Here is a 14,155-nt window from a genome sequence, read left to right as displayed (position 1 = left end):
GCTCTCTTAGGAGTCTGGTTCTTTCCTTGATGGAGCACTGCACACCTCACACTAGCACCCTGGGAGGGCAAACCTTCCCGCCCACAAACTCTCCTTTGAGATGATGAAACAGCCTCCTCTAAAGGGGAACATTTCACGGTTGAGAGAGAGTAGGTCAAAGATGTAGGTAGAGAGTGGTGCTTGTGCGGTAGGATCTACCCCTGAATGTGTGTTTTCTTCTGGTTAGAATCGTGGCCCTACCCTGGCATTTCCTTGGGCCTCTCTGGGTGACCTCACCCAGCCTGCCTGTCTGCAAAGACCATTTCTCTCACTCCCTTCTGACTCTGTCACCGAGCTTGGCAGTTGGAACCTCTCTCCCCAGCAGCCTGGGCAGCAGCCTTCCCTGGTCCAGCTTCTGAGAGCCCCACCCTCCTACACAAACAAAGCCTTGTCTGTCTGCTCACATAGGTTGGGGATGTCCCACCCTTTCTAAAAACATGCCGTCTAAGACTTTCTTGTCCTCCAGAGCTCCCCAGTGTGTCCAAGCCCTGTCTACAGCGGAGAAGCTGATGTATGAACACTTCTATTACCCACTGTCTTAAGGCTCAACACCAGTGGTCTAAAAGGCGGGGGCTGGGTTTCAGTACCGGGAAGCTTCATTTATGTATGGGTGACAGGATCGGGAGACGCTGGAGGTGGAGTCAGTGCTTAGAGAGGTGGCCATAGCTCATCTTTTTAGAGTGTTGGTTCTAGGTGAAATGACACTGTCTGTTTCACTGTGAGTTTCTTTAGTCTCACTGAGGAGTGCCTGGCTTTAGTTACTTATCTTTCTCACGCCCCGCCCCCACCGACCCCCAGCTTTGCATTCCTCCAGCCACCAGCGAGCCTGTAGCATTGTAAGGAAGAAAGCTTACTAAAATAATACTATGGTTCCAGAGGGTTACAGACCACAATGGTGGGGACTGCATGGCCGGAGCGGGAAGCAGGTCACATCTGAGGCCACAACAGGTAACGGAGAAGGAAACGGAAGTGGGCGGAACTACAAGCTCGCAAAGCCTGCCTACAGTAACGCACTTCCTTCAGCAAGGCTGCACCTCCTGAAGGTTCTGTAACCTCCCTAAATAGCACCACCAATCTGAGTCCTGTCTTCAAATACCTGAGCTGGAGAGACTGGCTGCTTTTGCCAAGGATCCAGGTTCGATTCCCAGCACCCACATGCTGGCTCACAAACATCTGTAACCACAGTTTTAGAGTACCCAATGCCCTCCCTGGGACTCTTTGGACACTGAATATACACAGTGCGCATGCGTACATACATGCAGGTTAAATATCTATACATACAAAATAAAATCTTAAGAAAATAAAAAGTTACGGATACACAGGTGTAGGTTGGTACACGGAAGTTACATTGGTAACCATCTGGGAAGGGGAGTGTGGGGGAACGTGTAGAGGGGTCCCTCCCTCTGCAACAGGCAGCACCCCTTTCTCTTGCTTTTCTTTCTCTGACTCTGAGCTTACAGGGACATTTTGTACCTGAAGCTTGTCACTTGCTTGTCACTAAATGCTCACTGGCTAGCAGGTCTGTGTGATCCGCTTTGTTGACAGACAAGAAAACTGAGGTGAAAAAAAAATGTTTAGGGAGTTTGCTATGTATGCAGCACAGACACAACTCTGGTATATGGTGCCTCACTCCTTCTTTCTAATTCATAGATTGTGGATATCTTTTCTTAAAGGCACAGTGCGGTATCTGGAGCAGAGTCTATGGAGAGACCCAGTTCTCTGAAGCCTGAGGTGGCTCAGACCGCAGCTCCAGTTGGCTCTACTGCTATTCCCAGACCAGTGCAAGAGGTGCCCAGTCTTTATTTCAGCTTTGTTTCTGTGATGTAATGTGGCCTTGCCTGAGGCTGTTAAGTGCTCAATGACTGTCCCTTGTCACCTTGGGTAGCAATGGCATATGGAGGGCTGGTCCCTCTGCTGAGCTGGACACAAGGCGGTTCTCACTCCCTCATTTTCTGCTGGCATTTCTAAGGGTGTCTTGTTGCTTTCTGCTTAGGAAGACTTCTCTGCGTGGGAGAGCCATATCTAGTTCATCTGTCCTGGTGCCTGGTTCTTTCTAAAATGCCTTTGAGGGGCTGGGGATTTAGCTCAGTGGTAGAGCGCTTACCTAGGAAGCGCAAGGCCCTGGGTTCGGTCCCCAGCTCCGAAAAAAAGAACCAAAAAAAAAAAAAATAAATAAAATGCCTTTGAGGGGAGCTGGGTAAAAAGGGATTTAAAACCGCTATCTTTTAAATGGAAGCTGTTTCAGGAAACACGATTTTTTCCTTGTTTGTGTCTGAATCCATTCAACAACTAACTCTGCCTTAATGAAATTCTGTTGCATTCAAAAAAGTTAAATGTATTTCAATCCACTGGGGGGAAGGAAATTATTTGCCGTGGAGAGGAATGAGGTCAGTGTTTTCCACACTTACAGACCGGCTTCTGAGCGTCTTTGTGCCTGAGGGATGGGGGTTGAAGAGGCAGGTTCTTGCTTCTGGTGCTGACTCTATAAGGCCCTGTGGATGCTCTCACGGGCTTCCCCTGAGTCAAGGTCTGGGATAGATCAGCAAATGCTGCGTTTTAAATGGGTTGGAGAAAAATTGTGTTGCTTATTGTCACACTCGACTCTTAAGGTTTTCTCTTTGTGGGATTTCTTTTTCAACCCACCCTGTAAAGAAATATAATGGCGTGGGTGTCTGTCTCAGTTGGGGAGTCTATGCCTAATACTGCCAAGGCCCGAGCTTGATTCCCAACTCTGCAGGATGAAACCTGAGATTGTCATCCCTAAGATCAGCTCACGGTGTTTTTAACTCAGTCTAGGGGATGCTTAATTTGCCTCGGAACTGGTTGTTTATTTGTTTCGTTTTAAAGATTTATTTATATATGTGAACACACTGTTGCTGTCTTCAGACCCACCAGAAGAGGGCATCAGATCTCATTACAGATGGTTGTGAGCTACCATGTGGTTGCTGAGAATTGAACTCAGGACCTCTGGAAGAGCAGTCAGTGCTCTTAACCGCTGAGCCATCTCTCCAGTCCCCATTTTATTTATTTATTTATTATTTTTTAATGCATTTATTTGTTGGTCTGTGTGGACATGCACATGCTATACAGCACGTTTGGTGGTCAGCCATCAACCTACGAGAGTTGGTTCTTCCCTTCGGCTGTGTGGGTTCTGGGGATGCATCCTGAGTTACAAGGGTTAGCGGCAAGCACTTTTACTCAGTGAGCCATGATGCTGGCCCCTCAGAACAGCTCTTAGGTGATGTGTCATCGTGAGACTATAGCATGCACGTGGCTTCTTCGGGTTTGTCGCTGTAGCCTTTGTGGTTTTGTTTCTTTGGGTTCCTCTGCCTAATGTTTGTCATGTGAGTGTACACTCTGTGATGGTGACGACTCATGGTCCTCACCTACACCCATCCGCAGGGAAAGGGGGCAGTACTCCACCCCAGCCCAGTCATCTCAGAAGCTGGAAAACCACTGGGTAACAGTTTCTGAGGTAGGCAAGCATCCAGACAGCCCAGCTTAGGTTTCCTATTTCGCTTCTCAAGATCACACCTTTTAGCCTCAAGAAATTGTCCAAAAACGCTGGGAAAACACAAATAAAATATGAGTTAAAATACAAACTCTCTTATGTTTTTGTAACATTTATTTTTGTGTGGGTGTGTCTGTCTGTCTGTCTGTTTGCCTGCCTGCCTGAATGTCTGTGTGCAAAGGTATGCATGTGTGAAAGTCAGAAGACAGCTTATGGGGCTTGGTTCTCTCTTCCACTGTGTGGGGCCCAGGGATCAAACATATCGGACGTGGTGGCAGTCACCTTTTCCAGCAGAGCCATCTTGGTGGCCTCTGGTTGTGCTCTGATACATATCTCTAGAGGTAGCAGCAGATAGCCCTCAGGCATGAACTGTAGGGGGGCCACAGCTCCTGAGGAGCAAGAGAGAAGGAGATGGTTGTAATGGGAAAAGACAGGAGAAAGGCAAACAGCATAGGCTCTGAAATTCAGGCTGAGCGCCCTCCACCAGCCTCATCCTGCACTGTCACCCAGTAAGTGGGGACATGTTGTTACCCCCTTCTCAGAAAACTGGTTCTCTCTGTGCCACCCAGCACTCCCACCTGCCCAGACCTTGCGTCTTGATCATACAGTATACACACGCTGCCCCTGGACTAAGTCCTCAGCTGACTCCACCCCACAGCAGGGTAGGAAGAGTCTGGCTGGACTTTTCTCAACAACCGTCTGACGTCCACTCTGGGTCAGGAGTTCCTGGAGAGACACAACCTGTACAGTGGATCAGATTACTGTGAAAAATTGTGGCATCTTTCTCTAGGCGCCTCAGGGTATTGTGATGCCCCAGAGAACAATTCTTCATCCAGTAAAACGCTAGGAAGGTGGGAAGTGGGCTGTGAGCTATCAGCGATTCTGGGCCTCTCTTCCCTGGACTTTATCTAAGGAAGTTGACTCTCATCTGGTTTAAAAGGGAGGGGATGATGGTAATGGTGATGATGATGGTGGTGGTGATGATGATGGTGATGATGGTGGTGGTGATGATGATGGTGGTGGTGGTGATGGTGGTGGTGGTGATGGTGGTGATGATGATGGTGATGATGGTGGTGGTGGTGATGATGGTGGTGGTGGTGGTGATGATAGTGGTGGTGGTGATGGTGATGGTGTTGATGATGGTGGTGGTGGTGGTGGTGGTGATGGTGATGGTGTTGATGATGGTGGTGGTGGTGGTGATGATAGTGGTGGTGGTGATGATGGTGATGGTGTTGATGATGGTGGTGGTGATGATGGTGATGGTGTTGATGATGGTGGTGGTGATGATGGTGGTGGTAGTGATGATGGTGTTGATAATGATTTATCAACACTGAGTGACTAAATGAGCTAGGCATACATTTTATTACCTTTGGGACTTTTACCTTGTATTTCTTTAAACATCAATTTCTCACCTAGAAAGTGGACTACTCATAGCCCCCATCTTGCAGGTTTGAAGTGAGGGTTAAATATGAATTTAAAATGTGTCTCTTAGGGGTTGGGGATTTAGCTCAGTGGTAGAGCGCTTGCTTAGCAAGCGCAAGGCCCTGGGTTCGGTCCCCAGCTCCGAAAAAAAGAAAAGAAAAAAAATGTGTCTCTTAGCACAGAATTTGTGTCCCATAAATGTAGATTTCTCATCAATTGCTAGCCCCTGTCTGACTTTGTCTCTGTCTCTCCTGTCTCTCTCTCCCCTCTGACTTTGTCTCTCTCTCCCCTCTTTCTCCTCTATCTTTCTTCTTTCTCCCTCTCCTGTCTCTGTCTCTCTCCTCTATGTCTCCTGTCTCTGTCTCTCTTTCCCCTCTAACTCTGTTTTTCTCTGTCTCTCTCCTCTCTCTCCTGTCTCTGTCTCTCTCTCCTCTGTCTTCTGTGTCTCTCTCCCCTCTCTCTCCTCTGTCTTTCTCCTTTCCCTCTCTTTCCTGTCTCTCTCTCCCCTCTGACTCTGTGTCTCTCTGTCTCTTTCCTCTGTCTCTCACTCCTGTCTCTCCCGTCTCTGTTTCTTTCTAACTCTCTCTCTCTCTCTCTCTCTCTCTCTCTCTCTCTCTCTCACACACACACACACACACACACACACACACACACACACACACTACTCTTTGATACCATTTCTGGCCACCCTCCATTTCCCCTCTTATCTTTCCTCCAGCCCCCAGCGTCTGTTCACTGTCTAGTCTCCAGAGGCATCTGAGGACTTTTAGGGACATAAGAACTGAGATAGCTATAGGTCGTCTTAAATGACAATTGAAGTCAGGGAGCAGGCCAGGGACACATTCTGATTTTACTGATCTACTTCAATACTTCAAAGCAGTCTAGGTGCCCACCTTTTTATTTTTTTAAGTAAGCCCTCTCCCCAAGAGAACCAGACAAAGGAAGCTGGCATTGCCCCAGCTTGCAGCAGGTTTCGTTCCCTTTGATTGGCCAGCCTTTGAGCAGAGCCAAAGGCCTCTTCTGTTTATTTAGGATGTATGTACTCTTACTAAAATAAAAGCCTGGGGCCTGACACAGAGCAGCCAATTCACTCTTTACAGGGAAAACTAGATGCTATTTTTTCTTCTAACTGGCTTTAAGTCTTCATCATTGTTTTCTTTGGAATACAAATGAGGGGAACTCTTGACCAGCAAGTATGTTCATAGTACCACTTAGACTTTTTAAAACTCTGTTGGGAAGGATGTGTTATGTATGAGTCTTTTGCTTGCTTGTGTGTCTGTGTACCATGTGAGCAGTACCCCTGGAGGCCAGAAGAGGGCGCTGCACTCCTGCAACCGGAGTTACTGATGATTGGGAATACTGGGTGCTGTACCTCGGTCCTCCTGAAGAACAGCTGAGCCCTTTCTCAAATTTAAGATGTAAAAAGTTTGTATATCTAAGGTTAGGTGAGATAGTGCACACCTGTAATCTCAGCACTTAGGAGGTAGGGACAGGGGGTCTACATAGTGAGTTCCAGGACAGCCAGGGAGACATAGAGAGAGACTCTCTCAAAAACAAACCAGCAATAAATATTTATAGTGGCAATATAGAATAGCTTGTTTGCTTATTGCAAGGACTCCAACCTGCTCTCCCCCAATAATTACTATTGGTGTTCAAAAACAATCTACCTTCTATATCACAGAAATGGTTTTTAAAATGGAGTTACCTCCAGGGTGGGTGGGAGGAGGGGTGAGTTTTGTATAATAAAAGCAATGAGTGGGGTTGGGGATTTAGCTCAGTGGTAGAGCACTTGCCTAGCGAGCGCAAGGCCCTGGGTTCAGTCCCCAGCTCCGAAAAAAAGAAAAGGGGGGAAAAAAAAAAGCAATGAATGAAATATTAAGTTGGTTGGGTAAATAACAAAATTCGAGGGTGCCATGAGCAAGGAAATGGTGCCTTGAGTGAGTATGCCCACTGTATTTATGAGGACCCGAGGTTTAACAACGTTAATAATTTTTCTTAGGCTTTAATGCTAGTGAAGCTAGCTGGTGCCAGGTGGGACTGGGACCTCTGGGGAGCCACTGTAGCATTTTCTCAGTACCCCTGTGGCCTGTTCTTTCATTGCTGTGTAAGGTGGGGGAGTGCCGACCCAGTTAATTAATGGATATTTTCGCAGGAAAGCCTCCCAGTCATCTTTTACAGAGAGCTCATGCATTCTCAGTACAGCTGATACTGTACTGAGATTTCAGGAAGCTGAAGCCCTTCCGGGGCACGCAGTTGGGATTGAGTGTTGAAGTGTATCCTGTAATGTATCCACATTTGAAAATGTGCAGATAAACCAGGTCATTTCTAGAAGTGGCGTTTAATTTGTTTGTTTGTTTTTTAAGTTCTCTGCTAAAAAATAAAAAGCATACTGTCCTCTTTCATTTGTTGAATGAGTTAGGAGGGGAATTAGGAAGTCTTGTTTGTGTGTTGGTTGGAGGATGGAATTTGCACATTTGTGTGTGGTGTTGCTTTTTCTTTAAATAATTACTACAGTATAATTCATTCTATTGGAAACTCCCAGTCAGAAATGTGCTGGGGAGAAGAGGACCCAGTGGCTTTCTAGATGGCTGGTCAAACCTCACCTGACCGGGTGGTGCCTGTCATTATTACAATACAGTTCTCTTATTTAAATGCCTTCACTGAGCTTAATAGTTGTGGGAAACAAAGCGGATTGAAATCAGGGCACACGATACCAAGAATTAATGAAGGAGAAGGCAGGCGCCTACTGCCTTTGCATCCTAGCCTCTTCATGCTTAAGAAATAAGGCGTGTTGGTCTGTGTGATTCTTAGAAATGACAACATGAAGAAACCGGTCCATGGTGGAATCCGGGCGTTCGCCAGGCGAGCCGACTAATCATGTGAGCACGTGTACCTTCCCTTCAGGCATTGGGGCTAGGATGCCCCTCAAGAAGCCTGTATTGCACATAATGCGGATCCCGGTCTGCACATCCCAGAGAAGGAAGGAAAGGCCAGGCAGACGTCTGGCTTCTTGGTTGCAGCGAGGCTGACGGATCCCCCCTCCCCCGCCAAACACACTCACACACCCCTCCCCAGACGCCGCTGCTTCCAAATGCAAGGGTGCAGCTGGCTTACCGCAGAGTGCCGCAGTTGAGTGTTTTCAGGGACAGACACAAGGGGAAATCGCAGCCTGAGCACACCCGGGGCCGCCGCCTGCCAACCTTTCTGCACCGAGGAGCCTCAGGCAGCTGGCAAATTCCTCATCCCGGAGCGGGGAGGTGGAGGCTGGGTGGGAGCTCAGGTTGAGAAAGGCAGGGACTGGGGGCGGGGCTTCAGGCCATCCCTCAGTAGGGGGCTGCAGGGTGGGCAGCCAGGAGGCCCAGACATCCGTCCACCCCGGGGCAGCAGCTCACGGTGCAGGTGGGGACTCGGCTACCATACCTGGCTGTGGCTGAGTATGTGGGCGGCCGCAGGCAGTAGGCAGGCATTGCTGCTTATGTCAGCTCTGAAATGAAAGCAGCTGAGGCCTCTGCCTCTGAAGGCTTGCAAGGGAGATCAGCACCCAGCAAATAAGAAGCCAGCCCTGGCCCCGGAGGAGGAGGAGGAGGAGGAGGAGGAGAGGTTAAGCATCCCTCTCCCGGTGTCCTTTAAATGTGGAGCGTGGCCGTCTGCTTCTGACCCTCGCTTACATCACTAACCTGTGACCAGCGCATCTCCACGCCCGGTACCTGCTCCTCCAACAGCAGCTTCCAGTCCTAGGAGCCTCTTTGTATGCGGCAGACATGGCCAGCCAGCAGGATTCCGGCTTCTTTGAAATCAGTATCAAATATTTACTGAAATCCTGGAGTAACGGTGAGTTAGAGCAAATACGTTTTTTGTTGGTTTGTCTTCTGGATGCTGCCGAGGTTGGAGAAATCAGGTCTCAACTGGACACATATGTTTGGTTTGTGAGCTGAGGAAGTTTCTCTCTCTCTCTCTCTCTCTCTCTCTCTCTCTCTCTCTCTCTCTCTCTCTCTCCTCTTCTGCTGTGAAAAATCAAACACGTCAGTGTCTGAACTATCCCTGCTCAACTTTGAAGGTTGCAATAATAGTAGATTTTTTTTTTTTTTGCTTAAAATTTTCAGAGATGCGGCCCTTCCGACTCTCCGGAGGGCAGGTTTCGGTGTGTCAGGCTGCACACTGCCTGTTGTTTATTCGCTGCGTTCAGGCTTCATCTAAATATTTTGTGAAGTGCAGTGTAACTGAAGGGGTGTGGCAGGGTGGGGAGTACTTTGTAAATGTCTTATTAGGGTATTGTCTGAGGAGGGAAAACTACTTGGAAGTCCAAAGCCTAAGACTCATCTTTGTTAGGCATGGACCCATCTGCAGATGCATTTGATCTTTCCCTGGTCCCTGAGGATGATGTTCAGAATTCTATTCATCCATTCCAGCTTCTAGAGATCTCGGTGCAAGCATGCTTCTGAAGTGTAAACAAGAATGGGTCTGACCCAGATGGCTCCGTCAGGCTATAAAAAGAGCATGGCTCTGAAGTTGCATTTCGGACCTATGTAAACATTGTTAGCGATTCACTATTTCAAAAAGGCAACCTCTAAGCCATCCTGGGTCCAGGTCAAAATCAGACTGAGGCCTTCTGGTTGTTCAGAAATACCTTGTATTTTTCTGCACAGTTTAAAAGCAGAGTCTTACCGATGCATCTGCTTTTGTACTGATTTTGTGCCAAAAGACTGACAGGCCTGTAGACCCTCTCGATGGTTTTGAATGAAAAATGTGTTACTAAGAATTATTTTCTATATTTTGTTGGGTATATACTAATTAACGCCTACCTGGAATCCTGACAGGTGCCAAACGTATATATCCTCCATGAATGACCTGTAGCCAAAAATTCTTTTTATGTAAACAAACCTAGGCAGGAGAACTTGGACTGGATTGTTTTGAGAAGGCTGAAGCGCCTGCCTAAAGATATTTGGGGGTTGCATCTCTGGGTGATATCCACAGAAGCCATTTTCCCAGCTCGGTGAGACCCGCTGTGCACTAGGGGGCTGGTCTGGAGTGTTTTTTAAGCAAGTGGGAGACCATTTGGGAGAATGCTACTGCTTTGTTGAAGCATAAACCTTTGAACTTGGGTTCATTTTCTGGATACTCCACACTCACGGATGGATCTTCCCTTGTCTGGTGACCCACTGATGAATGAAAATCATCTGACAGGCTGGACACTAGAGAGAGCAGTTTGTCTTGATGGGGAACAAACAGCAAAACACCCTGCTTGCAAGTGTGACATCAGGCTGTGGATTTTAAGCTTTGTTTGGTTATTCCACTGGCTGCTTCTTTCCGTCGGGTTTCGCCATGCCTGAGGATGGAAAATTACGTTGTACGATACCTGAAGGGATTTCTTTAAAATCCTCTCCTCTCCTGTGTCTTCACACGACAGGAGAGATAAGCGCTTCATCTTCTTTAAACTCCTCACTTTCTCCCTGCATCCCCATACCAGGAAATGATTCGAAATGATTGTTCGCCTCAACTTTGAGAGTATCTGTTGACATAATTTCAAATCCTCCCAGGTCATTCAGCAAAGATTTACCGAGTACCCTGCTTACCTGCCAGGCTGTGGGGTATGTGGAAGAGAAGGTTACCACAGAGCCCTGAGTGTGTGTCCTAATTCCTTTATTTCTAGAGACTGAAGGTGATAATTACCCAAGTGTTCTTGGGGCGTGCGGCAGGTCTGGATGGTTTTATACCTCTTTCTTAAAAGAGCAAAAAGGGACACACTAGCTGCCTATCCCCTTTGGGCTTCTTACAACCCGCGTCCAGCCTGGCATAGTTCTCATCTCTAGGTTTTAACATGTTTCCAGTAGCAAACAGAGAGGAATTTGCCTGTACAAAACAGAAGCCTCAGGGCTTCGCCTATGAATGTAACCTTGGCTGAGAGGATGTACCGCGGGGCCAGCAGCTAACCGAGTGTGCGCTTGCGCATGCTCAGCTTCCCAGGTTGGCAAGCGGAGGGTGGCCGCCCACATACCTGCATGGAGAACCAGCCCCCTAATTACGTGGTGGTGCTTATTTACACAAGTGCAGCAATTAAAAAGCAATAAAACAAACTTTGCAGCTACAGCTGACTACTTTGCTGAGCAGTAGTAAAGGGGGCGATGACGTCATAAACTTTTACGGGTTAAGGTTTCCATTTGATAGAGAAAGGGCACGTTGTGTCATTGTGTGTGTGTGTGTGTGTGTGTGTGTGTGTGTGTGTGTGTGTGTACATTCTTCTTTGTCTCATCAGAAGGATTAACAAGCCAATTAAGCAAACTAGTCGCTGCCTGGTGAGATGAATTGGTTTCTACTTGGTGTCCTGGACGCTTTTTTCCCCGTGGCACCACACACACCACACCCATCCTGTCAGGCTGCCCTTTGGTTTGAATGAAGGGAGGACTTGTAGTAGCCTGATGTCTGGAAATGTCACTTCCTCTTATACAGACTCACCAAGCAGCTTTTTCCTTAACTTTCTTGGACAACTGTCCTGATGTTCCCTGCACTGCATCCAGACCTTTGCCAGCCACTCATCTGCTGTGCCTGGTGTCTATGGCCGCAGCCACCCCACGGTCTTCTCAGCCTCTCCGGGAGTGTTCTCTGGCCTTCTAATAGCAAACTCTGCTACCCATCTCCCTCAGAGTGATATCTTCCATACCCCCCCGCCCCCACTCCTGTCTCCTTTCTTCTTTTCCTCTAGTCTTCCGCAGTTCGGTGACTTGTTCCCACATCCCTGGCCATCCCCACCTCCACCCCACAATCTGGCAGACTCTCACCAGCACCAGTCACAGAGCCAGAGGGGCTTTCCGCCAGTCTTCTCGGGACTGTGCTTGTGTGGCCGTGGACGAGCCGATGACTCTGTTTCCTCGTCAGTGGAAAGCAAGCAGAAGTAGCGGGTGCCTCGTAGGCATGGGATGCTCAGGCACAGCACTTGGGACAACATCCAACACACTGTGGATGCTTGATAAATGTTAAAATAATACAGATGTGTTCTGGTACTCCTCTGCCCTCTGAAGCTACTTAAAACATGGCCTAGATTGTCTTAGTCCCTTCACTTGGCATCCTCAGTGGATTATTTGATGAACAGTCAACACTTACTTCACCCCTGGGCAAGAAAAGTCTGAGGAGAGATGAACAATTCAAAGTTTATTTTTAAACTTTATCCCCCTCCCCCACCCTTTTTATCTCAACCGCTATCAAATCCCTCTGCTTTCCTTAATGTGTGGAGTTGGCTTGGGAGTGTCTCAGTGGCAGGAAGTCCCTTTGGCCTTCCCCATTACTCTGGATGAAGTTTGGAATGGCTAGCTTCAAATTCCCTGGTAGGGGAGGAGAGTTTACACAGAGAGTGTGAGTGTGTGGGCTTTGCCATCGTCTGAGAAGTCTAAATGGCTTCCTTGTGCTACTAACCACCCTATGACGCCCAGGGAACACTGGCCCAAAGAGACTAAAGCACATTCAGAGTCACCTGGCTCCTAGGGCGGCCGGCGAACTCCCGCCCTGTGGATGAAGCCGGTCTTTGCTGCCCACTGAGGGCACCTCTATGATCACTCATTGTTTCAGGGCCTTAGAACTCGACACACAATGAGCAGCTCTGGAAGAACTGAGTGACCTCTTCGCATCGAGATGGGTGTGAGCCCTGACATGGCTAGGGTTGTTCTAAGAAAACTTGTATGCATCAGCAGAACCAGAGCCGGGGTTCCAAGTTGCAGTGAGTTAATTCTGCCGACAGAGACAATATTCCATTGAGCTTGGTGGATCGAGATGGTAACCCCAGCCCTTCAGAGGTAGAGGCAGGTAGATAGGGAGTTCAAGGTTACCCTCATCTGTGTGAGACCCTCACTGAGAGAGAGAGAGAGAGAGAGAGAGAGAGAGAGAGAGAGAGAGAGAGAGAATCCACTCAGCACAGAAATGCTGGCTTGATGACATTAGTTGCTGGGCCAAAGAAATCATGAGCAGTACAATGAGCTGTGAAGCTGTATTTACTGTAGATACGGCAGGAAAGCTGCACGGGCTCCAAGAGAAAGACTTTTTATAGAACTAGAGTAAAGATGTGGAAAATTATATTAATAGAGTTGCCTGAACCTATTTATTGATAGGTCCAGTTCAAGTGCAGACACATATTGGAGTGTGCAGTGTGTGTGTGTGTGTGTGTGTGTGTGTGTGTGTGTGTATGTGTGCTGAGATTTGAACTCAGGGCTTCATACATGTGGATCGTGTGCTTCACCACTGAGCTACATCCCAGCATTTGACCCTTTCAGTGGAGGAGTGGCCACACACTACTGTCTGTGTTCGGGAAAGGAGAGGCTGCTGTGTCCCTGCAGCTCATAACTCTTTGGTGATGGCATATCCTCAGAGGCCACAGGGTCGCTTCTGCTGAAGCAGCTTATTAGCCTAGTGAGAAACAACACCCTATGCCAGCATCCATGTTCTCCAGCAGAGAGGGATTGATTATTGCTGGCTGGCTTTCTTGTGTACTTGGGACAAATGGCTACTTGTCATGCCTGCTAGTGTACCAAAGCACATGCTGGCCTCAAGGCCCTCTCAGATACACATGTACCTGCTACCGAGTCCATGCTAGCATCCTGGCTTTTCTTACCGTGCCTTACCCTAATTCTTTCTAGCCTATAGGCTAATCTTTCCCCAGCCTCTCAAGTCCTTATATCCATGCTATTTCAGCTCTGCGTTCTCTTACCCCCTCATAGATGCCCCGACTTGCTCCTCTCTCCTGGTTTCCTTTGCCCCCACTCTCTCTATGTTTCTCTATTGCTGTCATCTGTGTGACACGTTCCCCTACTGCCCATGGCCAGGTCCATCCCACTGGTCATGTTCAGTCTCCTGCTTCCTCTCCCTGCTCTGGGCTGTACAGACGTCCCTGGCTGTGCTCTCCCTCGAGTTTACCATAAAATCCTTCCCTTCAGTGATACTTTGTAGCAATCATGCCCTTACTGAACACATCTGGTGCCCAGGCACTGAGTTTATGCAGTAGTTATGGTTGTTGTTTGTTTTGAATTGAAGGCACACTTCATTAAAATCGAGGCAGGCCGTGCCTGAGCAGCCCTAGAATGACAGACACAGCCGTTTTGTGTTGAATGCCGTGCTCAATGACACAATGTGAATATAGGACAGTCACATAATTATTCATCCAAACCGGGACACTTTCGAGAGTGAAAGTTAATGATGGCG

At 48.1% G+C, this 14,155-nt stretch overlaps 1 protein-coding gene and 1 long non-coding RNA gene across 5 annotated transcripts in view; one reads left to right on the top strand and one right to left on the bottom strand.

The window, feature by feature from the left end:
• Positions 1-8,529, bottom strand: part of LOC102546827 (uncharacterized) — a 48,962-nt gene extending 40,433 nt beyond the window's left edge. For 2 of the 3 annotated variants that reach the window (XR_010056680.1, XR_005491678.2), the window contains exon 1: positions 8,393-8,529. This is a non-coding gene — a long non-coding RNA (uncharacterized LOC102546827). Of the gene's footprint in view, positions 1-8,086; positions 8,223-8,392 lie in introns of those variants that run through there. The other variant, XR_010056681.1, reaches the window with a different exon arrangement.
• Fry (FRY microtubule binding protein) overlaps positions 8,229-14,155 on the top strand; it is a 243,032-nt gene continuing 237,105 nt past the window's right edge. The window contains exon 1 of one of the 2 annotated variants that reach the window (NM_001170398.2): positions 8,229-8,803. In NM_001170398.2, coding sequence (NP_001163869.2) covers positions 8,734-8,803 — 70 coding nt within the window. In that variant the 5' untranslated portion in view covers positions 8,229-8,733. The remainder of the gene's footprint in view (positions 8,804-14,155) is intronic. The other variant, XM_039089331.2, reaches the window with a different exon arrangement.

This window comes from Rattus norvegicus, chromosome 12, assembly GCF_036323735.1.
Source record: "Rattus norvegicus strain BN/NHsdMcwi chromosome 12, GRCr8, whole genome shotgun sequence".
In the NCBI taxonomy this organism is placed as follows: Eukaryota; Metazoa; Chordata; class Mammalia; order Rodentia; family Muridae; genus Rattus; species Rattus norvegicus.
This window is presented reverse-complemented; position numbering and strand designations above follow the sequence as displayed.